The 27,394-nt window shown below is 38.2% G+C and overlaps 1 protein-coding gene across 1 annotated transcript; it reads left to right on the top strand.

Moving 5' to 3' along the window:
- Nucleotides 1-1,012: 1,012 nt before the first annotated feature.
- pitpnb (phosphatidylinositol transfer protein, beta) lies at nucleotides 1,013-27,137 on the top strand. Its single transcript, XM_084745741.1, has 12 exons — nucleotides 1,013-1,063; nucleotides 9,015-9,045; nucleotides 10,111-10,256; nucleotides 12,084-12,175; nucleotides 12,376-12,383; nucleotides 14,247-14,321; nucleotides 15,540-15,623; nucleotides 21,507-21,584; nucleotides 21,696-21,800; nucleotides 23,268-23,390; nucleotides 23,613-23,699; nucleotides 24,860-27,137. Exons 1-11 carry the CDS (start codon nucleotides 1,044-1,046, stop codon nucleotides 23,658-23,660), a joined length of 810 nt encoding a protein of 269 aa, XP_084601867.1. The 5' UTR covers nucleotides 1,013-1,043; the 3' UTR covers nucleotides 23,661-23,699; nucleotides 24,860-27,137.
- The last annotated feature ends 257 nt before the right edge of the window (nucleotides 27,138-27,394 follow it).

The raw sequence follows: 27,394 nt of genomic DNA, 5'->3' as shown, positions 1-27,394 counted from the left end.
TTCCATCAGCTCTTTGATTGTTTTAACAGAGTATTTTTCTAATTTTTCTAATTTTTATGAAGCTGCTGAACAGAGTGAAGACTTATACTGTGAGATATTTTCATAGAAATGAATGAACTGTTGAGACAGGCCTACTGTCATTTATTTATTTATTTGTTTATATTTAGTAAGTTGTTTTTTTTTAACACCCCTTAAACTCAAGAAGGCCTCATGACCCCTCATGAGACTTTGGCGACCCCTAGTGGAGGTATAGTGGTACAATGTGATATCATCACAACACACCTGTACAGTATAATGTCTGTAAGATGTTTACATGCAAGAGAACTTGTCATACTTAATGGTGTTCTTTTTGTTCCCTAGTTAGTATATTACTATTTCCATTTATCTATTTGCACACATAAATATGTCAGCTTATACACAGGACCTCCCCTTCTTTTAGGAAAAAACAAAGAAACAAATAAAAAAAACATATATAGAACTATGTATAGGACTTGTTTGTGTGTCACAGGATAATTAATAAAATAAAGTAATTGTGACGTCTGTTTATTAAAACAAACAGACATCACAATTACCTTATGACAAAAAAGAGGGAGGGAAATGGAAGAAACCAGAAGAGCTATATCAGTAAAATGAATATATTTATTATTTTATATTTATTTATAAATAGACAGATAAATACATGAAAGTGTTTGAATAAATAAAATGCTACATGTGATATTTGGCAGCACTGTTTCCTAATATTTCAGGTGATTTCGTTGCTTTTCTTCCAAAAATAAAATATTCGCCTAACAACATAATTATCAAATTAATCATATCTATTGGACTAGCAGTCATATGTCAGGATGATTAGTTTTAACATACAGTATTTAATTTAATTTAATTTATTATTTAATGTGTAATATTTGGTTTCGTTGAACAGTGTACAGTGTAGAATGGTGTGGATTTTTCAGCCAATCAGATTTTTTCCGGAGGGCGGAACGAACTTGTTGATAATTCTATCTGGTATCAACTCCCAGTGCGCAGGCGCAGCCCGGGTGACGAAGATGGTGCTCATCAAGGAATAGTGAGTCTGAAGTGTTTTTAAAAAATGTCTTTTGGCGCATCTAGAGGGGCATTTTCATCACTCCGAGAGCTTATTACTGAAGAGTAAACATGGGCGTACCGTTTGGCTCTGCTGTTCGCTGGATTTTATTGTCGTTTAGCCCGTAAAAAGGCAGGTTTGAGCAGGGTGGATCAGGACGTGGACACCGCCGGTCTTTTTTAGGCGTTGCTAGTGCATGCTAACGCTAGCCATTGAGTTGTAGCGGCAGAGGGGATAATTAGCTTCTTAATGAAAATGAGTTACATAAAAAGGCTACACTGCTTGCACACAAATAGTGTGCATATTCAGCTAGTTAACATGACTTTAATAGCTGAATATATCACGAACATTGACGTAGCGAGCTGGTTAGCAGCGTGTTATATCGCTAAAGTGCCGTAATGTTAAGCTTTGGTCCCGTGAGTGACAGATTAAGGTTCCTTCTCCGTCGGATTTACCGTTAATGCTAGCTGGCTAAGTTAGCTGTAGCAGCCGGCTAGCTGCTAGCATGACAATTATCTGACAGCAGAGTTCATTCGTAAAGCACACATATGACTAACATTAGCTAACTGCTAAGTTATAGCTGGTGTGTTAGACGAAACCTGAGCCTTAACAAAGAGTTCAGCAGGAATAATCCTCCAATATTAGCCACTAGTACCCTTCAAGCTAGCTTGTGGTTGTGGAAGGTCTAACTACTTTGCTGTTACTTTGCCGCTAGCATTACAGAGGTAGCCCTTTAATAACTGGGCGGCTAATTCTAACACAAGAGTGAAACTTCCTCTTTAATACAAATAATTATCTGAATGTGTGGTGATCTTTTCTGTTCACTTTTTTCGTAGCACTGCTAGCTTTCACTTTGTGGCTATTGGCTAACCAGTATCCGCTACACATAACGGTACCTGTTGTAGTCAGGGTGTGTTAAGCTAACCGGTGTTAAACCGCTCCTCTGTGTTACTGGGTAGTCATTTAGCAGTGGTGCCTAAACTTGAATCAAAGCAGGAACAATCATATCTGATTTGCAGATACCAGATGGATGGAGCAAAGTTTTGGTTTCACTTTAATATGAGATGTTGTCATTTCTGAAGCTAGTTGAATCAAGTGCTGTCTGTTTTAACAGCTGAGAGTTCCAGCCATCAGTCTCCAGCCATAAAATAATAATTAGAACTGCAACGATTAATTGGTTACGAAATTAATCGCCCACTAGTTTGATGAACGATTAATTGGCTTCAGTGATTTTTTTTTTTCTAAGAAAAAATATCAAAATTCTCTGATTTCAATTTCTTAAATACTCCTCTCTGACAGTAAACTGAATATCTTTGGGTTTTGGATATAACAAGACATTTATGGATGTCATCTTGGGCTTTGAAACACTAATTAATATTTGTCACCATTTTCTTACATTTTAAAGGCAAATGGCTATTAATTGATTTATCCGTAAAGTAATCAACTTTGTAAATAATCGTTAATTGCAGCCCTCATGATAAACATAATCATTAAACCTCATTTGTGAAGCACCAAAACAAGTGCTTTAATAAATGACATGCCATACAGGAATTCAGCTATATAGTAAGAAACAAAACCAGATGGGCCTAAATTACATTTAAAAATTCACTAGAAGATATAAAGTATAATTTAATGTGCAAAAAAATCGCAGAGATTATTTTGACAGATATTGTAATTGCCATATGATTCATAATTAGTGGGGATGATCATTTCTGCATAATTTGCGCAGAAATAAACAGCTGTCAGATCATGATGATGTGTCATTTGTTGGGGTCTGTTCTACAGCTGAATCAAGGAATCAAATCGCTCAAGGCACAACATTAGTTTTTAAAATTTAAGAGATGCTCTGGCAGGTCTACACCTCATATTCTACAGGCTTAAGAAAACTTCTTTGTTTGATACAGATCTCTGCAAAAACCCACCATAATCATTTCAATGTTTTTCACTGAAAATGAGAATGATGTAAAAATTCATTTATTCATTCCCTTTGATGTCAAAATTATATCACAGTTGTAATTTCAGCCACAATAATCACAATTAGATATAGTTAAAAAAAAAAAATGGTTAAGTCCTAGTCTGCACCAAAGCAACGGAAGATTTGTCTGCCAACTCATCTCTGCAGCACTACTGTACTACATCATAATGCTGTTTTCTCACATATCTAAAAATTGCGGCTTCTGTGATTTGGATATTACACTTGGCTATATCGCAGTTTGGATAATATTTTGATTAATTGGGCAGACTAATGATAGTCAGAGCCAAAAAATAATTATCAATTTTATTTGTGTAGCACATTTAGTCACACAGTTACAAAGAGTTTTAACAAATTACATGCAAGACAGTAATACAGCTATAGTAAGAAATAGAACCGAATAAATTACAAAAAATAATAGGTGAAATAAAATGAATATGATATTGACCAGAAGATATTAAAACAAACAAACAAGTCAGCTAAAACCTGGAGAACCTGAAATTTGAATTCTAAGGCAAAATACTCTATGAAGGCCAAAGTATATTTGAAGTTTTTGATGTACTTGTACTTTGAAAAAATAAATGACGAGTCAAAGTTTTTGTTGTTACAGTGATGTCAGTTGGATTTGGTTCAGTCAGAGCTGAGGAAAATAAATCCATCCATCTTTGATCACCACATCTGAACCTTTCTTACTGTCAGGTGTATATTAACCACAAATTATATGAACCTCTTTTTAAAATGCAAAAATGAGAAATGATTGATTATCTTATTGGTATGTGCCATTTGAATGACGTGATTATCAGTTATGTGTTGCGGCTGAAAAGAATCTGTATTTTGCATCCTTAAAAGTAATACTAATAATAATAATAATAACTTTATTTGTATAGTACATTTATTCCCGAAATTATTAGGTTACATGCAAGATAGCGATACAACTATAGTATGAATGCTACATGACAGAAAATAATGCATAACATTAATATAATACTGGTCAGCAGATATGATATTATACAAAAAGCAGGTTTCAAAAAAATGCATATTTCGCTCAGCTGATGTTATAATTTGCCCACATTCTGCTCTCCAATCTCATGTTTTCACTGTGGAACAATATATTAACCATCCTCCTCAGAATAAAGACTGATCAATAAGCAAACAGACCGTTCCTGTCAAATCATACGCTTACATCTTCATCTTCTCTTCTGTCATGACAATATTGTAACTCATTAATGAGGATCAGGTTTTCCTCTTACAAAGGCGCACTTGCATTGGTCTGCTTGCTTGTGCGTAAGAACAAGAGGAATATTAAAATGAATGGATTCTGTTTTTTTACTGGCTGCAGCTGCGGTTGGTCTCTCACCGTTCAGATACTGCTTCTGATAACATCTGTATTCGCTAATAACATCTGCATCCAAAGTAAGAAACAAGAGAGAGTTCTATTTTTTATAGAGAAGAGGAAAAAAAAGACCAAATGAACTGTTTAAAAGAAACCTTTCGTAGAAGATGGAATAGTAAATTGAAAACATGATGATGAGTTTTCCTAATCTGAAACAAGAGCAGGACTCAGAGCAGAATGTGAAGGCTGATATCATGAGTCCATTAGTGTTGCCAATTAGTTTTCTGCATGCATATAGAAGTGAATAATCTAAGGCATCTGAGTCAAGAGCTCTGTCATACCACCATGGTCATCTGTGTGATTGCCTTATTAGTGATGCTGCAGTATTTCTTTTTTTTTTTCAGTCATACTTATTATATAAACTGTCTCAGCCTTTACATCTTTGCCTGGAATTTCTCCATACATGAGACCATTACAATAGGAAAAGCTGTGCAGTAAATACCAGCATGGGAAAGTTAAAATCTTTGTGGTTGTACTGCAGGATATTACGTCAAATTCATGATCATTTGTATTATGTGTTAGTGTCTTTTAGGCAGAGGTAGAAGGTGTCTACTTATGACAACTCCAAATTTCAGCTCTGAATCAAATGCGATTATTTGTGACAGAGATTTGTTTTAAATGCTGTAAATGCAACATGCATATATGGGTAATAAAACATGGCAGCCAACTTATCTGGTCTGTAAAATTCACCACTTGCATAATATTGTCTGGGAAAGTTGTTATCGCTGTTGTGAAAGTCAGCTTTGGTAATAATTGACAGAGAAACATTAAGCTATAGGCCTACATGTAGGTGCATTAAATCTGCAAGTTAATGCCATGCTTAGAATTAAATCATCTCTCAGCTGTTTTTGATCGATAAATTTGAGGCCGCAACCAACAATTATTTTTATTATCCACTAATGTGCAGATTATATTCTCAATTAAGTGTTTAGTCTATAAAAATGTAAGATAAATCTCCACTATAATTTTCTCTGACCAACAATCCAGAACCCAAACACAATCAGATTACTATCAATTATGGCCACAAAATCACATTTAAGAGGCCCGAATCAGTGAATGTTTGCCATTTTTCAGACAATTTTGACTTCTTTTTTTTAAATACTCAAACCGATAAATTGATTATCAAAATACTTGCTGATAAATTTTTTTGATCAATGGACTGTAATCGATTTTAGCTCTAGATTAGTGAAATGTTTGCGGTTGTAGGTCTGTTTGTCGTAGTGTAGAGAAATTAAATCAAGCAGCTGAATAATCGTTTTTTAGAAAGACTCATTTGGTCTTCTGTGTCGAAGCATCACAGCACCTGAGCTGCACGTCTCTCTGTCTGTAAAGGCACATAGTGGACTTACACTGGATGTTACATAACTACAGGTTACCTGGACTACAGACCACTTGAACTGTGACTGGTCAGCCTTTTTGTTGAATCGCTGAAATTGTTTTGCTCTGAATAATCCTGTATAAGCTATTTCCAGCAGCACAGAGCTCCTCTCTGCTGCCACTGTTACAGCTCTGTATCCCTCAGTGCTCTCCACTGTAAACACACTTCATTTGTGTATTTAATGAACACATGATACTGAATGTCATTGGCCACATTATTTTTGCATGTTTTCCCGCCATGAAAAAATCGACGAGGGTCATTTTGCAAGCATACACGATTGATTTCTTAACAGTGATTAATCAATAACTGATTAATCATTAACACACATGGTTGTAAGCTGAACAGAACAGTATCGTTTCTGGTGTCATGTCAGTAGTTTGGCCAAATTTTTGCTTGATCATTAAATACATGGTCATTTTTCGACTTCACGCAGAAGCACAGTACAGTGGTTTTGTTTAGTAATATTTCCCCTTTTTTGCCAGTAAAATGAAACCGATGCAACAGTACGTCTGGAAAACACCTCCACAGGAAATTATAGTGGATACATGGGAAAAAGATGGAAACATGCATCACTGATGGTTTCATTGATTGAATTCCTCATCTGGTGCTGAAATCTAAGCTATGCAGGGAAAATAACAGGTGTTTGAACCTCTGTTGTAATCTGGCCACTTCAACATCTCATCCAGCAGATGTTTTTGTACATTAGGTTGTTTACAAACATATCTCTCATCTTTATTTCTCTCTTTTTTTTTTTAACCATGATAAAAAGATTTATATCGTGATAATAACAATATTACAGTGGAGTTAGTTCCAAAAAGGGAAGCGACTTCAGTGTTGCTGGTTTGGTTACAAAACATCAGATGTACAAAAATACACATTACCACACGTCTTCGTTTAATACTCAGTTCTGATTGGTCAGTCACACCGTGCTAAGGTGTGTTACTTCTGTATAACTGACTGTTGTTATGAAGAACAGACTAAATCCTTTTTGAATTAAAATTTTGTGATAAATTTTTTATATATATTTTTTAATAAATAGCCATATAAGCGGGCTTATGTCCAGTGAGCAGGTGATTATTGCCAAATTAACCAGATCAAATGATCAAAACTGCAATATGACAGAGTGCAATATTCAAACCACTTTTTTTTTTTCAATAAAAGTCAAATGTGTGACAAAACAGAATTATAACGAAATACTACAGAGATGCCCCAACCTACAAATCTAGTTTTCCAGATTTCAGAAGAAATCACATTTATTTGGTACAGACCCCCGAAAAAGTTACATTATCATGATTTTTAATATTATTTTCTCTGTGAAAAGGAAAATTGATGCAGAATCATTATGCAGTCATATCAAACTTACAATATCAGAATAATTGTGAAATTATTATTTCTTTTTGTTTTTTACCATGTTGTGCAGCACTAAGTTGCTGAACATTTTCTCTGCTACTTAACAAGTAATGTAGTCAATAAAATATCTGAAAATACAGAAAAATATTTCTTGCGGTTTCTTAAAGCTCAAGTCTTCCAAAGATATTTGGTTCATATTGAAAAATAAAAGCGGAAAATCATAAATATCAAGAAGCTGGAGAGGAATGTCAGGCATTTTTTTCAGGAAAATAACAATTAAGTGATTATCAAAATTGATGCCAATTTATTTTCTGTTTCAGATTTAATGTTCTGTTCTGAGTATTATTGACCACATCCACCAAAAGGTCTTGTGAAAAATTCTTAGCAGTATATGTCCTTGTAATCGTAAGAGAAGACATTCTCTGGTCGTCTGTTAATTCTCGTGGCTATAAATACATCGTACAGCCTAATGGCGTTCCAGTTGTTTACATTATAGGCCTGGACCCTTTGGTTGAGGAACTTGATGCCCTGAACTGAGTCTGTCAGGCTGCATACTTTCATCCTGTGCGACGGCCCCCGTTTGTGTTTAGGAGAAGAGTCGGCCGCTGAATCTGCCAATCTGAACAGAAGATTTGTATGAATATGTGAGAGGAGGAGGTGCTGCCTGTCTGAGACGCAGAGAGGAACCTTGTACTGTGAATTGCATCCTTGCATAATTACGCTGTAATATCCATGTATAAGCTGTACACAATCAAACCCTGCTTATACTGCAGTTTCAGCTGCTGCTCTAGTTTGTGACTGTATGCTCATCACATAAATTGGACTCCGCCTATTGTAAAATTAATTGGCACTTGTTTTTACTTTTTTATTCACAAAATACCTCAACAGTATAAACTAAAGATTATTTTCAAGCATCGATTAATCTGTTGATTATTTTCTTGATGATTGATGATGAGTTGTTTGCTCTATAAAATGTCAGAAAATGGAGAAAAATATCCATCAGTTTCCTAAAGCCCAAGGAAACGTCCTGAAATGTCTTGTTTTGTCCACAACACAAAGATATTCAGTTTACTGTCATAGAAAATGAAATAAACTGGAAAATGTTCACATCTGAGAAGCTGAAATCAGAGAATTAGAATTTTCAGGGGCTGGATTGTTGTGGCATAGATGAAAATCCTTAATAATTAGCTATATATTGTGATTATTGTTCTAATCATTGCACACATTATTTCTTTTATGAACCATTTTCTGTTGCATCCTTGTGCATTAATTCATATTTAGTTTTCTTTATTCGTATGTGTGAGTCTTGCTGTAAATACAAAGTCATTCTTACTTTCTTACTTAAATTGTGGTCCTCAATTATGAGGAGTTATTGTTGCTCTATAATTGGGCTACAGACCACGTGCTGTCTCCAAGTGACATACTTTTGGGAACTGAAGCGGAGTTTTAACATTCAGACTCGGGGACAGTTTGTCCTCTTTTAGCACAGAGCCACTTCATTTTTTCCCCAAAGATGGTCAGAGTAAAGTTTAATCACAGCTTCATGCTTTTCGAGCTTCCTCAGGGTCACTTGGTGCCCGCTGTGCATTCAAAGATGTGTGTGATGTTAGTATTTTATCAATACAAAAAAAATCTAATCGTAGCAGAGTGACAGGAATATTCAAGTTTATTTTAGAGCAAAAAAAGGCACCACTAACTTCTGCCCAGGCTCATGGACTGTTTAAAATCTTTAACATCTGCTGAATATTTTACCCTTCTATTTACTCACAAATGTCTTCAACTTATCTGTTTCTCTCTCTCCATTTCCTGCCCCACCTTTCCTTTGTTTCTCTTCTCTCAGCCGTGTAGTGTTGCCAGTCTCTGTGGAAGAGGTGAGTATCATTACTTCCACACACCCTTTAATGATTTTGAGCAAATATTCTTTAAATCCAGTCTTCTTAAGTGTTACTGACACAATACACAGCTGCAGCGTGTTGGAATAGCAGTAGATTTGTGTCTATTTTCTCGTGCACACAGAATGCTTTCGAATGAGACACATAATAAGACAGAATAGTCTTTGTTAGAGAGCAGTGGTGTTGGTGTGACAGGCTGCTGGTGGTGTTTACAGGGAGAACTGGACTGGGGTGTGAGCTCAGCCTTTAAAACTGCAATCTCTTTGTCATATTCCTGTTTATAGAAATCATGTTTTGTGCAGAGTTTTTTTTTAAACAGTCAATCCATGCTCATAAATAGACAACTTTTGGTTGAGTGAGCCCAGACCCCTTTGTGATATCCACTGACATCATACATTGGCCCTATTTCACAGCCATCTCTATTTGGAGGGACAAAAAAAAGTGCTGTGGCTGGCAGACAGAGCGTTTAGTTTTTATGAGAAATAGTTGTGTTGTGATGTCTTTAAATAAAGGGTTTTCTGCAGAAGAAACACGACCAGAGGTATGCCAGTTTTTGCATTCCCTCGCAATAATTGTATCAGCATTAACGTTCAAACAAAAGCCATTAATATTCTATATCCAAACTGAGGCCTAATTAATGTGCAGAGTTTCCTTTGCAGATTATTGAGATGTCTTTGTGAGGTTAGCCACAGTTTAATAAAAGGATGTTTTGAAGCCTTAATTTGAATTTACAGCTCGCCGTCATCTTTATTGATCCAGAAATACCAGATCAAAGGACAGTTATGCAGCAAAAACACCATAAATCAGAGGCTGAGACTCCTGACTCTCGTCAGTGAACACAAATAAGACAGAGAGAGAACAGATTTAAATATGATCCAGTAATTTTCTGTGTAGCATCTAGTGGTTATTACCAGTACTGCATCCTTGAAGTACTCAAGGATGCTCAGTCTTTGCCTATCCCAGCAAATAATCACCGGTTTTGTCCCGTAGTCTTAAGGGTTTTATATTCAGTCTGTGTCTTCTTTCTCTTCCCTTTTTTTGCAGTATCAAGTAGGGCAGCTGTACTCTGTGGCTGAGGCCAGCAAGAATGAGACAGGAGGAGGAGAAGGCATCGAGGTGCTGAAGAACGAACCGTATGAGAAGGATGGGGAGAAGGGACAATACACGCATAAAATATACCATCTAAAGAGGCAAGTGCTTTAATAAGATCTTAAGAGAAAATGTTTGGGCTTTTATTTTGGAAATTGACCGAATTCTTTCTACTTTGTTTGTGACTTCCTGCCAGCTCAATGTGCTCTGTGCTAATTGATGCAGCACCCGTCAGAAATCGACTCAGTATATATTTGAAGCGGAGTGGAGAGCCTGACATGCTGATTTTGTCTCTCTAAGAACTATAATCGACAGCTTGCACAAATATTTTTGTAATTTTTCTTTAATGGAAAATTGATATGAACATTTTCTCCCGAAGTGTTCTGGGTTACTGCCAGGCCTCTTTTCTATACTTTTTCCTTTTTTCTGTCTCCCTCTACACCTTTTCCTTTTTCTAGCTTTTCTCCTCCCCTTCCCGTCTTCTCTTGCATATTCTTGCCCTCACTGTTCCTGTCCTCCTCCATTTCTTTCTCTCTTCTTTTCTGAACTCGTTGAATATAGCTGTGACTTTATTGACTGGTAGCTAGTTAGCTCGGTTAGATATAAAACTAGCAGTCCCATGAATAGCTGTGTTTGCTCAGACTGGGACCTTGAAGCACCAGGGAAGTGTTGGTGTTCACACCTCTAGCACAGGACCTCTGGGAAGAGTAGGATTAATTGAATTGATCTTTGAAGCTAATAGGACCACTAGCTGCACAGCAGACTTAGCTAAGTAGCTAATGGCAGCTACGTTTTTACAACCTAATTCCTGTCTCATTTGTGGTCACATAGACAGTGAATTCATCAAATTAAAACACGTTTAGAATTTGTGAGCAGAAATTACGTAGCTACGTGTTTGTTTGCATATAGAGCGGAGAGGTGAGACCCGCTCAATCGAGACGAAGGCGGAGACTCATTTTAATGTGATGCCTCACTGTCTTCTTATGATTGGATCACACAAAACACGTTATTGCCAGGTGCAAACAGGCTCTTTGTGACAGCCATAAATACCACAAACTCGTATTTAGAAATATTTATTATTTATAAATACCATCTTCACAAAGCAGGCATTTATGGCACTGTTATCACCTTTCACCAACGCCCTAATCAAGTAACCCGAGTAAGAAGGGCGCATAAAACCTGGCAACATGATCTGACTTTTTGTCTCCATCTGGACATGTTTGTTCAGATCTCAGGAAACCATCAACAGACCACGCTGCCAGCTGTTAGATCTGATGGTGGAACTGTATTGGCAGCCGTCTGAGGGGAGACATTAGGTGTTTATCACTACTCTGCATGGCAACACAGCCAAAATAAGCAGCCATTTAACAGAACCAGCTTTTCCTTACAGTACAAACACCATTCTTGCATGATGTTCTCCATATTTCAAGATAATCATTTGTGGTGCACGCTGCCAAACGAATCAGAGTAAGTTTCATGAAGTCAGACACCAAAGTAAATTTTTGTCCTTCGAATAAGGTTTAATAACCAAACTACATGCAGGATTTCTGTCTAGCACCACAAGAAGAACTGAAGCAGCTGTGAAGACAAACGGTCATCCTGCTCTTTGTCAGTTGTTTCCTCTCATTTTGTCCACCCTCTGTAGATTGTGTGACTGGTTCTTTGGTATTGCAGGAAATAGGTGTTGGACAATAGCTTTTGGTCCACCTACAACAAAAAAGAACAAGAACTGATAAAAGATTTTAATTTGGCTCTGAAGATGCTAAATTGTAATGTTTAACCCTTTAACCAGCTTCTTTGAATTTGAAGCTCATAGTTTGCTCTAGACCGATATACGTGTTATTATTTCTCATGAAAGGACGGTGGATTTGATTGTCTGGCTTCTTTTTTTTCCCCCTCTCTCTCTCTCTCTCTCTCTCTCTTTGCAGTAAAGTCCCAGGGTTTGTGAAGATGATTGCACCAGAGGGAGCATTAGTTTTTCACGAAAAGGCTTGGAACGCCTACCCGTACTGTCGCACTAGTAAGTTCACTTTCTTTGTACTGTGTGCCTGCATGATATGATAAACATGAAAGGTCAGTTAATTGTAATCATGGCCTCACTTAAAAGGACATTTTACGGATGTTACAGTTTCCTATATCAAGTGTTTTGAAAGTGTTCAGTTTTTCAAAGAAACTAATGCTCATTTTTTCCTTTTTCTTTTTCCCCTCCTCCCTCTGCAGTTGTGACGGTGAGTTGTTTATCAGACTTTTTAAATCTTTTAAGGCCTGATCAAACCAGAAAGTGAAGCAGCAACATTCATTTGCATGTGAATTATTTGGACCCTGAAGCTTGGTGATGTAGGGACTAGATTTTGGCAGCATCAAGGTGTTATGGTATATCATATATATATATATATATATGATTTGAATAGATTTTCCTTTACATGGTCAAATATCAAAATCGATCTTTTCCCCTACAGATGTGTGTTAACATCCTGCAGTTTTAACCCTGTTAGCTTTGAGGGACCAGTCTTTGCTGTGAGATCTCTAATTTTAGTGTGTTGGACAGGTAATGTTTAATGAAAAATACATGAATAATGTAACGGCTTTGGGGTCAATTCTTAATGTAAGCAATATTTTTAATAATGACCTGGTGGGAGGTTAGTCTGTGTGTAATATAATCTCTTCCATATCCAAGCAAACTTGTTTTTTTAACTGAAATATCTTCGACTGATACTGAGTTTAATTGAATCGTGAATCAATTTGGGAAATCTGAATCGATACCCAGCCCTAGTGAATAATGTTAATTGATGAATTATCATTAAAACTGTGTTTGATTACCGTGTCTTGAAAAACCAGCATCAATCAAAGTTAGACACAAAATGCAGCGTGGGTTTGTTTTGCATCAATGAAAACATCACAGAGGGCAGGATTTCAAATCATCATCAGAGGTTTAAAAAAAAGAAAAAGGGTGAAATGATTTCTCACTGAAATTTGTGACATCCCTGTACAGGAGCTCTCTGAGCTTCTTTCTGTTTTCTCTGCACCGGGCCGTTCACTTCCCCTGACATTTTCGTTCTCAGATTGAACATCATTTCATTCAATAAACAGTTATTGAAGAGAGGAAAAAGCTCTCCAAGGATTTCTAACAGGACAGCAATCGACTCACAATTTACTAAAGGGACACTGAGTACCATCGAGTCCTGTCTCCTAACAGTGGAACAGTTTTTACCCCCTGCAGACGAGATTAAAGGAAAGTGGAAAAGCCTGAAACACAGCAAATAAGTCACAAAAGCTTCCTCCTGTTTGGCCTCTCCGGCTCTCTGTTCCCATCACAGGTCAACACTTACAAAATGACTTGCTTTTGGTCAGTGGTTTAAGTTTATTAAAGCTGAAAAAATCAGAATTTGATGTGAAAAGTTTGCACAGATCGCTGTAATTAAGTGATGACACACAAACACAGTCTGCTGCAAACATCCAGTAATCCCCCCATGTTTAACACCGATATTTGATACCACTGTCTGTCCTTAAATCAGTGTTTTCACAGCTCATTAATGCTGCACATTAAGTGCAAAATAACTTCTAGTGTGAAGGTTAAAAATAGATGTGAGCTGAGCAGTGAAGCATCTCTAGTGTGTTTCAGTCTAAACGTCTGATTAGTTAATTGGATTTAGCTGTAGGCTTTAAGGACGTCTCTCAGAATCTTCCATTCATGGTGTTCTCAATACCGTCTGAGATCAGCTGCCATCATTCGTCCAGCAGTAGTGCCTGTTTTAATCACTTACTGTTTGAAGTACAGCTACAACTAATGATTAGTTTCATCATCGATTAATCTGTGGATTATTTTCTCGATTAACCTGATCAGTGGTTTGGTCTGTAAAATGTCAGAAAATGGTGAAAAATGTTGATTTCTGACGCACAAAACATTAAGATATTCATTATTATATTGACAAAAATTACTTGATTACTTGATTCAAAATAGTTAGCAATTTATTTAATAATTGATAAATCATTGCAGCTCTAGTTAGAAATGGTCGGTCCATTTAAAAACTAAAGGCCTAATATTCATTATTCCCTTTTTTATTGAATCTGTGTTTTCTCCTGTTTTTCAGAACGAGTACATGAAGGACGACTTTATGATAAAGATCGAGACGTGGCACAAACCTGACATGGGAACAATAGAAAATGTAAGTAAAATCCAAGATATCCTGACTCTAAGACTCTATTATGAGTCTCCACACCTTCAAAACACTGGATCCCTCATTTCCCATAATGCAACAAAAGAGCATCTTTCATTACAGCCTCCCCGCCTGATAAACATCACTTTTACACTATATGCCTCCAATTTATAAAGTGCAGGGTTCCTACACAGTATAGAATTTAATTTTTAGTTATTTAGATTATTAAATCATCTATATTTCCAGATGATTTCCTCTGTTCTGTTTTCTAAAATATAAATAAAATATGCTGAGTGTTTTTCATGATGTTTTGAGCAGCCAGACAAAATGTTTATCACTGTGTGAAGAAGCACAGGATGGAGGTCAAGATGAACTGAATTAAATTAAATCCAGACATCCACGACTAAACTAGTTTGAAAGAAAACGAGGCAAAATTTGCATCCATAGCCTCACAAATAAATCTAAATAATAAATTTGAGTTATGCAGTGATGTAGTTATCAGAAATTTGAACCATACTTTTTAATTGCTGCACTCACTGAAGTTTCTATGGACACAGTGTGTTTACATCTGCAGTTACCCTGTTTTTAATCATATCTGGATATTTTAAATGGAACATGAATAAAAAAAACCTGTTTATTGTCCCTGTAGACATGATCATGAACATTATCCAGGTTTTTTATCACCTGCCCACCAACCACTTCTCTGTTGTGTTGTTGTTTTCTTTCTTGTGTTTTTTCCTTCTAGACTTATTTATTTGTTCACTTTTCTTTATGTACTGGAGTCTACCTCCACAGTGGAATGGTCACAGTGGCTAAATGCAAATCCCAAAGAGCTAACAACAATATTACGGCAGTTATTTGGCAACATAATACCATACACAGTCAGAATGATAATAACGTACATGTTGACAGTTGGATTTTAAAAACATTTATTTGCATAGTAGACATCGCAAATGTCATCTGTACTCAGATGTCAAATATGGTCTGAAAATTTTAGTCTGGAAAAAGATAGAAGTGTTTACATCACTAGGATATCACTGGGGTTATCCTCCCAGACTTAAAAAAAAAAAACACCTCATTGCTGCTTCGTGGTCCGAAGGTTGCTGGTTTTGAATTTCCATCTCATTTGATTCACACTCGACACAGATTTGAATAAGAACGGAAGTGTCTCCTGTAGTCTGTCTGTTGAGCTGAGGTTTACCTTGAAGTTTTCTCTTTTTGTGCCAGGTCCATGACCTGGACGAGCAGACGTGGAAGACTGTGGAGGTGGTCCCCATAGACATTTCAAACAAAGAAGAGGTGGCCCCTGGGGTGAGTTTTACTTCTACTATACTGGTGGTCTTTTAGGGCCTTTTCAAACCAATAAACAAAGATATGGAAGCGGTTTATGAGTTGATTGATTGTGACCAGACGGCTCACAGCCTGATGAGCAGGTGTTGGTGCCTCTGATTTTCAGCAGGATGTCTCCACCCTGAGGAAGAGTGTGGACATACAGGTTGACTTAAAGACATAACACACATTTAAACCATGTATCCACAGTTAGCATCCATAAAGATACATTGCTCAGCCATATTTTGAATGTTTAAGTTGTGCTCAAGCAAAGTGCAGCTATACAAACATTTTAACAGCTTTGTTCTTTTAACTCTTTTCCCAGCAGTGTTTAAAAAAAATGTCTGCCTGTGCCAGTAGTTTTGACAAACTTCACAGATTTTTCAGCACCCACAGAATATTCAGTTCTATGAATATGTTAACATGGAATATATCAAAAGGAAGAAAAAAATCTCTTAAATTCAGACACAAAAAACATTTTATTCTGGCTTCATTTATTTGTTTTTAAAAAGCACTTGAATGTTGTTTGGTTGCTTTAAAAAAAAAAATCCACTTTTGTTGGCCTGGGAGCTCAGTTGGTAGAGCGTTCACTCCATATACTGCAGCCGTGGGTTTGACTCCCACCTGTGACCTTTTATGACCTTTTGCTTCATGTCACTCCCCCTCACTCCCTCTCCCCCTTTCCTGTCATATGTTCAGCTGTCCTGTCCATTAAAGGTATAAAAAGCACCTCGCCCCAAAAAATCCACAGCATTTTTAGGACAGACATTGTTAAGCAGAATATCAACTACACTTTTTTGGGGGGGGGCGTGGTGCTACACCACCTGAAACACTCTGTCCCAGAGGCCCGGGGGCTGGATTGCTCTCTGTCCCGGCTGCAGGGTGAGTCTCAGGGTCTGTGGTGTGAGCAGCCTCGCTCTGCGCCCGGGTCGAGGTGCTCTCTGACCCACAGATCTTAAAGCTGAGCTCTGGCGTTTTCGTACTACATAACATCATCATCTACTTTTTCTGTAGCTGAATTCCAGCAGTTCTCTTCATGTTTGAATGACAGTTTTTTTTTGTCAGATGATCCGTCACAGCGTCCCGTATCGCCTGGCAGTGAAAACAGCAGTTGATGATATCTTGTCATTGGCAGAGAAAGAGTTAATTGAGGGGGAAAAGCTGGTTTTGAGTCGGTATTGACAGATATTCAAGGTTACAGTAACAGTTTCATTATTAGACTGGAAATAGTGGGATTGAGCCGCCCCTACTATTTTATAATCCGAGAGAGTCTGAGTGAAGCTTCTGTCAGGAGAAACACTGGAGGCTGTTTGTATCAGATCTCACACAGCCCACGTGTCCCCACTGATTAAAGCAAACTAAATCAAGTTTTTCTATCACATCCATCATGTTTTTCAGTCTAGTAAGCTGTGGCTCCTCAGCAGCTCCTCGGAGTAGCAGCAGTGATGGAGGAGCCCTCTGTGGACTTGGTGTGCAGTCAGACTGAAATCAGCCTCGCGTTTAAACATTGCAGGGGGCTGCTTTGGTGGGGGGGTCACTGTGTTGCTTCAGGCACCAGTGAGAAATTAAAATTTGATCCAGGAAGGCCAGTTTGCGTAACAGATCTGTGAATTTGAAGTCTTCCCACCACCAAACCGCTGCACAGTGCTTTGTGAGACAACTCTGTGAAGTTATTACAGCAGCAATTCTTTTATCTTTATCTCACATCGATCACAAGATAACAATGCATTAATCTGGATTAATATATTTATTCATTGATCAGTGATCAAATATCTTTAAGATACACATTTATTTTGAAATTCCCATGGCATGTCTGTGTCACAAATGTCTAGAGAAGTTTGGTCATAAAACTGTCAAATCATAATTTAGTTGCTTTTTGTGAGACACATGATGTGGTCTATCGATCACAGACCTCTGAATTGAATTTAATCACAGTTGTTTTTTTTGCAGACTTTGTGGTATCAGCAAATATATCATTGTCCAGAGAATCGATATCGTACTGTATCATCATGGTGATTTACACCCCTAGTTTACCAATTAATTTACGAGGAGTGCTGTCGTGTACAGTATGTGATTGATTGATTGTTTAAAACAAAAGTTTAGTCAGACTGAACTGAACTGACTGAAGGGCTGCTGTGTGTTGGAACCCCACAGCAGCCCCTCTCCTGTGCTTTAACAAAGAAATGACCGACACTGAGCCGGGCAAAATGAACGGTTTCATGTGGCCCACAAAGTTGTCATTGAAATACCAAAAATTAAAAATGAAAACAGTCAACAGAATTTTGCTTCCCATTAAACTGTTTTCAGATCTTTATTTTGAAAGGGGTCAGTGCTGTGTTCATTGGTATTCATAATGAACTGTATCTTTTGTATTGTTGTTTACGTTGTTCTTCTTCTACTGTTGCTGCTACATTCTTTGCAGCCTGTGTGCAGCCTGTATGCAGCCTCTGTGCAGCCTCTGTGCAGCCTGTGTGCAGCCTGTGTGCAGCCTGTGTGCAGCCTGTGTGCAGCCTGTGTGCAGCCTGTATGCAGCCTGTGTGCAGCCTTTGTGGTACTCCGTAAAACGTAAAAACATAAAAGTTTTGAACGTTGCCAACAAAATATTATCCCACCATTCATCACATGGCAATTCAGAAAGGGTGTCCAGCAGTTAAAGTGCCCTGTATAGAACATTTCTGACCATTTCATGATCAGAGATTTGACCATTATTAGAACCTTATATCATTTGTTTCTGGCAGCCTGAGCAGATTCAATTTCTCATGTGGCCCCCCATGAAAAGTAATTGCCCACTCCTGGTATACACGACAGGAATAAAAAAGTTTTGATATTTTGTTCACTAACAGTCTGTGGCTCAGTGCCTTTTCCTATAAATTTTGCCAGTGGCCAGTCTTGAGTCTCACTAGGCCAGCTGTCGATGCCAAATCCAAGAAGAGAAAAGTTTCTGAGGAAAATAGAGATTTAATAGAAGCAGTTCTAGACAGGTTTTCAGTTTTGTTTTTGGCCATAAGTGGCTCTTTTGATGGTAAAGTTTGCAGATCCCCATTTTATACAAACATTTAAAATATATATAGTCTTAAAAGCAACATATAACCAATCTTCAGTTGTCAATAATGTGTATGATCCTCAATCAGTAATTTGTTGCACTCTGTTCGCTGTCTCCTCAAGTTTCCTGTCTGCCTTTTACTTTCTGCTCTGCGTAAAGGCCAAAATGTGCTCCCTGTCTGTTTACTCAGGCAGCTGTCTCCCTCAGCTTGACTTGAATGAATGTTATCAGCTGACATTTGGCCAATCACATTGAATCAGTGAACGTCTCTGATGCATCGCAGAAGCTTTGCAAAAAGTCTCCCTTCAGCTCTGCAGCTGTGAATCTTAAAAATGTGTCTGGATCCCAGTAAAAACCCCAGTTCAGCTGTCACACTGTCCCAGCAGCTGCTTCATTATTCACTGTCTGTGGATGTTACAGCTCGAGGGCGTGCATTATATATTCAGTTGTCATCTCTGTGACACTCTTTGAATTCTGCTTAAAAAGACACTTTTTCTAATTGAGAGTGGTGCAGTCTTGTGGAAATGGCATCAGAATTCAGTTGGACTGCTGGAGGAAGCGTGTCATGATGGGTTATTAAATCTTTGGCAACTTTTGATTTGGTGTCAAATAAATTTGGACAGAAAAAGGATGCAGTCACAGCACGCAGCGAGTCTTTAAACTTTGTTTAAAAAGTCTCTCCAGGAAGCTGCAATCGCAGCATTTAATGCAGATTTGATCCCTGTGAATTCTGCACAACCTTGCTTTTTTTTCACAAATTTGACCAATTATCATAGCTTCCTGTTTTTATTATTTTTTTGTATTTTTAGTTTTTTATTTTGTCACAGACACTGAAAAGAGCAGAAAGTTCATCATTGCCATTTATCAATGTTTGATACACTATATGTTCTATATTTTTGTGTTTGCTTGAGTTTTTGCTTCTTTGTGGAATACCTCACAGGTGCACTTTTTCATTTACAAATAAAGCAGATTTTCTTAGAATTTTTGTGTCTTAGGTAAGGCTACTCTGTAGTCTCTGTAGGTTCTTTGCAAAAAACACTTAAAAACACTGCAGTGTGCATCGAAAAGCTGCTGCGAAATCAGGTGTTTTAGGCCAAAACAATCCCGAAAAAAGCTGCGAAATCCTGGAGGGGCTGATTAAATATCACTGACAAATCAAACTTTTAAAATCTCTTATTAGTCCATTGTGGGCACCTGTCAGCCGGTAATACTTAAACCATCATGTAACCCCTAACCCGAGGTTTAACATCTCAAAGGAGGCATTAAGCCACTTTCATCCAGCAGGGTCACAGTTGTCACAGCGTTTCTTACACGAGCTCCTGCACTATAATGACTTAAGTGGATCAGTGCCGAGGCCAAGGCTTAATCTGAGTGTCCATCTGCTGCAGGTATTCTGCACTCTTTCTCTGCAGACCTGATGGATTAAAACAGCACAGCGAGCCTTGAGCTCCAGGGTTGGTGTTTGGGGGATGAGCGGTAAAATGCAGTCTTGTGGTTAATGATTGGTCAGTGTCCCGGTGCAGGAGTCTGGACACTCAGTGAAATCTGACTGAACAGCTTCAGTGTGAGGGAGTCAGCAGGAAAGACTACTCTGAACACACACGGAGAAAATGAGATCAGTGACTGCTTGATTTTTATGTTTCATCTTTGTGACGATGTCTTTTTGTCAGATAAGATCAGGGCTGCAAACTGTGAGCTCCCTCCTTAATCAATCATTGGTAAAATTAACTGTCAATCAATCGATTAATCAGACTTACAACATTTTAAAAATGTTGCATTTACCAAACAACCGCTCATTTCCACAGCAACATGTTCCACCTTCTCTGACAGCATTACATCCACCCTTAGACATAAAGGTGCTAACTAGAACCATACAGGGTTCCTCAGCTTGTCCCAATAGGAGAACCTCTTTTGGTTCCTGTTGGAACTTTTTATAAGAGTTGGCTTGGAACACTTTCACAGAGTTGTGCCTAGAACCCAACATAAAGGTTTCAGCTAGAACCCCCTGTGAGAGGTTTGACAGACAACGCTTTTATGGTGAAGTGGTTCCACTTAGAACCCTTTGTTCTATCGAGAACCTTTCTACTTTTCTAAGGATGCTAACAAGAATTCAACCAGGGCGTTCTACTGAGAACCTTTTAATATTCCAAGCGTTTCATCTAGAACCGAACCAGGGGGTTCTACCGAGAACTTTTTACAACCAACCCAGAGGATTTCAACAATCTCTGAAGAACTCTTTGTTCTAAAAAAAAAGGTTATTTGGATGAAAAGGGTTCTTAATGGAAACTTCAGTCTTATAAAGAACCCTTGACAAACCCTTTCTTCCAAAAAGGGTTCTTCAGAAGCAGATCGTTCTGAGTAGAACCTCAGCCCCTCAGGAAGAACCATTTTGGAACCCTTATTTCTAGGAGTGTAGCCTATGAAACATATAACAAGCTTCATATTTCAGATGTTTATGTGATAGAAGATCAATTAGATTTTACATGATCAATCAAATTCCTAAGGACTACAATGATTAATCGATCACTGATTAATTGTTATCATTCCTAGATAAGACATTTTGTCATTTTCTCTGTGATATTCCAGGGAAAATAACTCTTCATGTTTAACTTCCTACATATAACTAAATGAATCTCTGATACGACTTTAAGGTCTTTACTCTGGTGAATTTGGTTCTGAACACATTTTCTGCTGTGAACAAACAGGAACAAATAAGACTTCCACCTCTTGACTCAGTGTGACCCTGTACAGTCACACAGTACAGTCTGTTTCTCACATGATCTTCATGTTTTTGTCGTCTCTTGTTCTGTTTTTTTTTTTAGGACTATAAGCCAGAAGAAGATCCTGCTCTTTTCCACTCTGACAAGACGGGCAGAGGACCTCTAAGCCCTGAATGGAAGGTACCTGACGCAGCAACAGAGACGCAGTAATTGTTGTCGTGACGTCCACTGTCTGTCCTCTGTCACACGTTCGAGTGCTGAACTGTGATTTCTCTTTTTCTTCCTTCACAGAACGAGCTGAAGACAGATTGTCCTCGCATGTGTGCATACAAACTGGTCACTGTCCGGTTCAGATGGTGGGGTCTGCAGACCAAAGTGGAAAACTTCATCCACAGGGTAAAGCATCATAACTTTAATATTTGCAGAAGTATTTATACTCGTAATGAAGATTTTATATAGTTTATTATGGCAGTGAATCCTGTGAAATCATTGCTATGATTTTTTTCAGTGTGCCAACCAAGTGTCGTTTTTGTTTTGGACAGCAGATGGAGACATTTCAATGTTCTTAAAGTTGTAAGGAGAGAAAATTAACCTGAGCAAAGCATACTTCAGATGAGGGAAGAGAAGGGAGCGCTGACAGAGTTTACTAAGTGGGCGAGGAGAGCTCTTTAGGGAGAGTCAGCAGAAACTAACTGCATGTGTAGGATTAGTATAACGTGGACATTTATGTAAAGGGGAGAATTTTGGGTATCCATGGAACCATACCACATCAAAACGCCAAGAACTGAAGGAGTACCACAGAGAAATTCATGCTGTGTTTTAAAAACCTTCGACATTTTGGAGATTTCTGTCAGGAATTGCATGTTTCAGCAATTGGATAGCAAGTGCTTCTGTTGTTTGAACTGCTGAGAAACCATTTTATTGTCAGTATATGTGGGAAAGTCATCCGTCCTCTGAATCCTGCAGGTCTTTAGTTTGTGTTTGTGAAGTTTCATGAGGTTGTGATTATCCTCAAGGTCAATACAGATCATTTTATACAGCATTGGCAAGTTTCAAAGAATGTCTTTGCTATGATGAAATGGTTACTATGGCAACTAACATCATCATACATGGATACACTTGGGCTTGTTGAATCCACAGGAGTCTCAGCTTTCCAGTTAAACCCAGTCAACAATATTCCAACACTGCTGAGGGACCTCAGTTTGGAGAGAGATTCAAATAGAATAGACAGAATTTAACATTTGTGCAGTTTGTTTTTGCTCAAGACTGCGTGGGATTAGCATGAAGTGGGTGTGTCTCTAAAGGGGAGATTCTCAGGTGGCCACAGAATCTGTTTTTATTCAGATATCTTAGGTTTCTTAGGATGTCATACTGGACTGATGGAAATTTTTCACCATTTTAGGGACCAAAATAGTGGCATTGTTTGCTACCTAATGCTAAAAGTTAAGATATTATATTGTTCATCTCATCAGGCAGTGTTTTCAAAATGAAGAAAAATAATGAAATGAAATCAAAAGATAAAATAAATGTCATAGATCCATGTGTTCCACATGTTTGGACTTATTTTTCAAATATTGTGACAAGGTTAATAAATCAATTGAGAAAATAATCATTAGTTTCAGTCCTGGCTGGTACCAGTTGGTTCCTTCAAGTTCCGCCTCTGACAGACCGCAATGCTGACTGGGGACGAGGACGTCCCTGCAGAGTCAGAGAAATTAAACAGAAAAACATGCGAAGTCTCCCAACATGCATTATGTGTCTTAATATCACAGTCATCGGTCTCTAAACCACCTGTTTGTTGTGCAGAAAAGCAGTTGTTTTAATTTACTGATACATTTTAATTTCTTTTTGTTCCTTCGACAGCAAGAAAAGCGTATTTTCACCAACTTCCACCGCCAGCTGTTCTGCTGGATTGACAGATGGGTTGGTTTGACCATGGAGGACATCAGGCGGATGGAAGAGGAGACCCAAAAAGAGCTTGAGGAGGTAATGGACTCAACAAATATACAATAGACTTACACTGCTGGTTTATACAGGCCTCTTCCTGATGTGATGTTTACAGATGTTCTAAAAACTGCTCTGTTCTATGACTGATGACTGATAACACTATAAATGATGGTTGTTGTGTTTTGAGCAGACTGCTGGAGACGACACATCGTACTTGATCTTCTTGATTTAACTTTTGTTTACTCCTGAATTTCACATTAGATGCGTCAGAAGGGAGATGTGCGAGGGACCTCTGCGACAGACGAGTAGAGGCCCGTCGCTGTAGGTCAAACTCTAGAGGCAGGCTGAGTAAGTCTGAACCGGAGGAGAGGTGGTGCCGCTGCATGGATCATTCTCCACCCTGTCGTTAATGCTGCTGTCTGGCTGCTGTCTAACTCACCCGTTTGTTTTCAGATCTTTTGTGCTTGACATCTTTTCAGCCCTGTGTCTTCTTTCTGTTCTAATCATCCTCTCACGTTTCTGTCTCACGCTCCGTTCTTCAAATGTGGCTTAACTAACTAACCAACATCCTGTTAGCCAGCTGAAATGATCCTCTTGTTTTTCAGACAGCTTCTTCTTCTTTGAAGGCACTTTGACATTTAATTGTTAAATCTTAGATTAAATTATATTGATCAGTACATATTACTGACTGAATGAGCCTGTGACTCCAGTCAGGATGTACCTTGGACTAACATAAAGTCTAGTACAAAGTCTTTAAAGATGGAAAATGATTCATTTTAACAGTTTGAAAATATGCTTGAATTTGAATATTCTCCTTGACAAATGATTGCTGTTTCATTAACTACTGATGTTACTGGTGTCTAATTTCCCTGTCGGTTAAATGCAAATTTTAATTTAGAGTAGTCGACTAGTCTAACAGGAAAAAAAAACACTCAAAGCAGTTAAAGTTGAGCACAGTTTATTAATCGATGATGTTTAACTTCGTATGAAAAGTCCTGTGTGTATTAAGAGCCATTTGAAGCTGTTAATCACAGTTGTCTGCGCTGTGCAGTATGAACATCACACACACACACACACACACACACACACACACACACACACACACACACACACACACACACACAGTGTCAATATATAAAATAAAAATAAATACTCTCACCTTTTTTCAATACAATGCAATTTGCAAAAATTCAAGTTATCCAAATCACAAACTAACCAGTCAAGCTAGCTCTGTTAACCACAAATGAAGAACGGGGCCACGTTCTGTTGTCTTGAGGGTTTTTTTTCTGCCTGCCATTCATCGACTCATGTTTGTCATTTCTTGCATTTTAACGTTCTCTTACAGCTCGTTCACTCGTCTTACAGTTTGTTTTCCTCCCGTTTCATGATCGTGAGAATAGAGATATCAACTAACCTCCTTTCCTGCATGTGCATGGCTTTACTGCAAGCAGATTCAAACACCTCTGTAGTCTTTATTTCACCAAACTTCTGTCTCTTCTGTCCCTCAGCTGCGTAGTAAAGGTCCGATTCGAGGCACCAGTGCTGCTCATGAGCAATGAGGCAAATCAACCAAACCCTGTCATGATGATGTCATCAGAGACAACGTCCACCACGATGAGGAAGTGGCCCCCTGACGTCGCCTCTTCTGCTCCTGTCTCACATGATTCATTGGGGGGTTTGACAAGATTGGTTAACAGTACTGTACAGATCCTACCCCCAATCACAAGCCTCTCCTGTTCACTCAGAAAACAAACAAAAAAAAACAAACCTGGTTTTGCATACGTATAAAAAGAAAAAAAAAAAACTCTTTGCACAGAACGTAACTTGCCTGATATGTAATTGTTAGTTGATTATTACAACGGGGCTTTGTTTTTATTCAGGTGTGTAAACCGTGACTCAGAAAAGTCAAGCCTTTTAAATTAAATAGAATGTTTTTAGCATACAGGTTCCCACAGAAAATTGGTATCAGATTATTAGCAGGTATTGGACCATTTATCTCCCTCACCTTCCCCTGTATTATAACTGTCTGTCTCTACTTTAATCCTTGTCTCTCCCCTCAATATTGTCTATATTCTCGTCCTGATAAAAGATTTGTCTGGATCTCCTCCCCCTTGTCTCACTGTCCCCCTCTGTCTGGCAGTTGTTTAGGAATTCTGATGTTTTTATTTTATTTTATTTTATCGTTTTTAATTTCGAGGCTAAATCCACGCCTGTTGATGGTTCAAAGCAAATTTAAAGCTGCTGCATGATAGATAATTCTGCTATTGTCCCCCCCCCCCCAACACATTTCAACATGCACACCTGGCCTCCTCTTCCTCCTCCTCCTCCTCCTCCTCCTCCCCCTCCTCCTCCCTCTGTCACAAGTGCATGTGGACAACAGCAACTCCTCACTAAACTGTCAATGCATGTGTATAGTTGCTGCAATGCAGCTTCGCTCAAGTGGATTGTTTGTGTTGATTAGCGGGAGGGCCGGCGGCGCCCTCTAGGAGAGTCTGTACAATACACCTGTGTGTTAGTGTGTGCATTTGTGTGCTTGTTTGTGTTTATCAACTGCCTTCGCTCTTAAAGGACTGTCACCCTTTTTGGGACTTGAGATGGATTAGCTTAATATCACCGAGGCTGCAGAGTGGTCCCGGCAACTCGCCTTGCCTCATGCTGTCGCTGCATGTCCTTTCTCCTTGGCTAGGGCTTTAACTGGACGGCTTGGCTCCTCCCCCACAGCCTCCACTAAAGCTTATATCTTTTTTTTTTTTTTTTTTTTTTTATTAAAAGGAAGCAAACGAGGACGAGAGCGTGCGTCGCTGCGTGCATGAATCAAGGTAGTTTTTTATATCTTTGTCAAACTACCGCCTCCTCTCTCAGCTGACAGAGCAAATGGGTCCAGGCAGATGTGCGATGTTTGTTGTTGCAGTTGTGGATTTGACAAGCAGTCTGGGTGTATAGTTTTTATTTTTTATTTTCACCATGTATAGTAATTATTTTTTTTTTTTTCAAAAAAGCTTTTCATCTACCTGAAGTAGAAGAACGTGTGAGTTTTGTTTCCTTGACTGTTTCAAGTTGAGGTTAAAATTGACCCTTACAGTTTAGATCGGTGTCGGATGATGTTGTTTAGTAGGAGCCTCGATCTGGAAACAGGTGGCATCTTTATCCTGCTTTATCTCCTTTCTACGGCTGCGTTGACTCGAGGTCGCCGCCGTTTATCGCAGCAAGAACTCACTTTAGCCGTCTTTATTTTGAGCGTAATGCAGATCCTGTCGGGCTCAATAGGTTCAAATAATTTGTGATGTTTTATATGATCATGACGTAGCTGAGTGCAGTTCTACAGCTGTGATTTAAGATTTCACCGGAGAAACAGAAAAAGCTGAGAAAAATTTAAATTTCAAGGCAACTTGCTTCAATAGATTTTTGAGTTTTGACCAAACTCTTAAAGGTATAATATGAAATACTTTCACTTACGACCGACAGAGACCCTGCAGCTCTCTCCCTGTATTTCCTTACTTTTTTCATTATTTTGCTTCACTCAGGACTTTACCAACTCAAAATGTTGGTATTTGACGTCCTGGTGTCTTTCTGGTGAGTTTAGAAACAACTCGGACAAATCCTGCTGAAAAGTTTTACCAACTAATCATGTTTTGTTGAGATTAACGTGAATCTTAGAAACCCCTAAAAAATTGCACTTCAAAAATTTTTGAGTAAACTCATCAAAGTGAAAGTGAATAACGGTTAATAATTTAATGTTTTCAGTCACCGTTTAATTTTCAAGCAGCTAATAATAATAATGACAAATCAGGTTCACGGCTCAGTGTGAACATTTTTTGAAGAACACGTTTTTTTGGGTGGATAAACTTTAATCTGAGTTTCAAAGATTTGAGTTAATCTAAAGAGGAAAAGTAAATTATCTCAACAAACAATTAGCAAAACTTAGTTTATTTCAAAACTTCAAGGAAAAATCTGTAAAGTATTTACAGTCATAAATCAGAAAATAAAATTACCATAATATGTCATCAGAGATGAAGGAACATTCAGCTGCAGTGTCCATCTTT

Source organism: Lutjanus erythropterus, chromosome 20, assembly GCF_056507025.1.
Source record: "Lutjanus erythropterus isolate fLutEry1 chromosome 20, fLutEry1.hap2, whole genome shotgun sequence".
NCBI lineage: Eukaryota > Metazoa > Chordata > Actinopteri > Lutjaniformes > Lutjanidae > Lutjanus > Lutjanus erythropterus.
The sequence above is the reverse complement of the archived record's forward strand: the minus strand, read 5'-3'. Positions and strand labels throughout refer to the sequence as shown.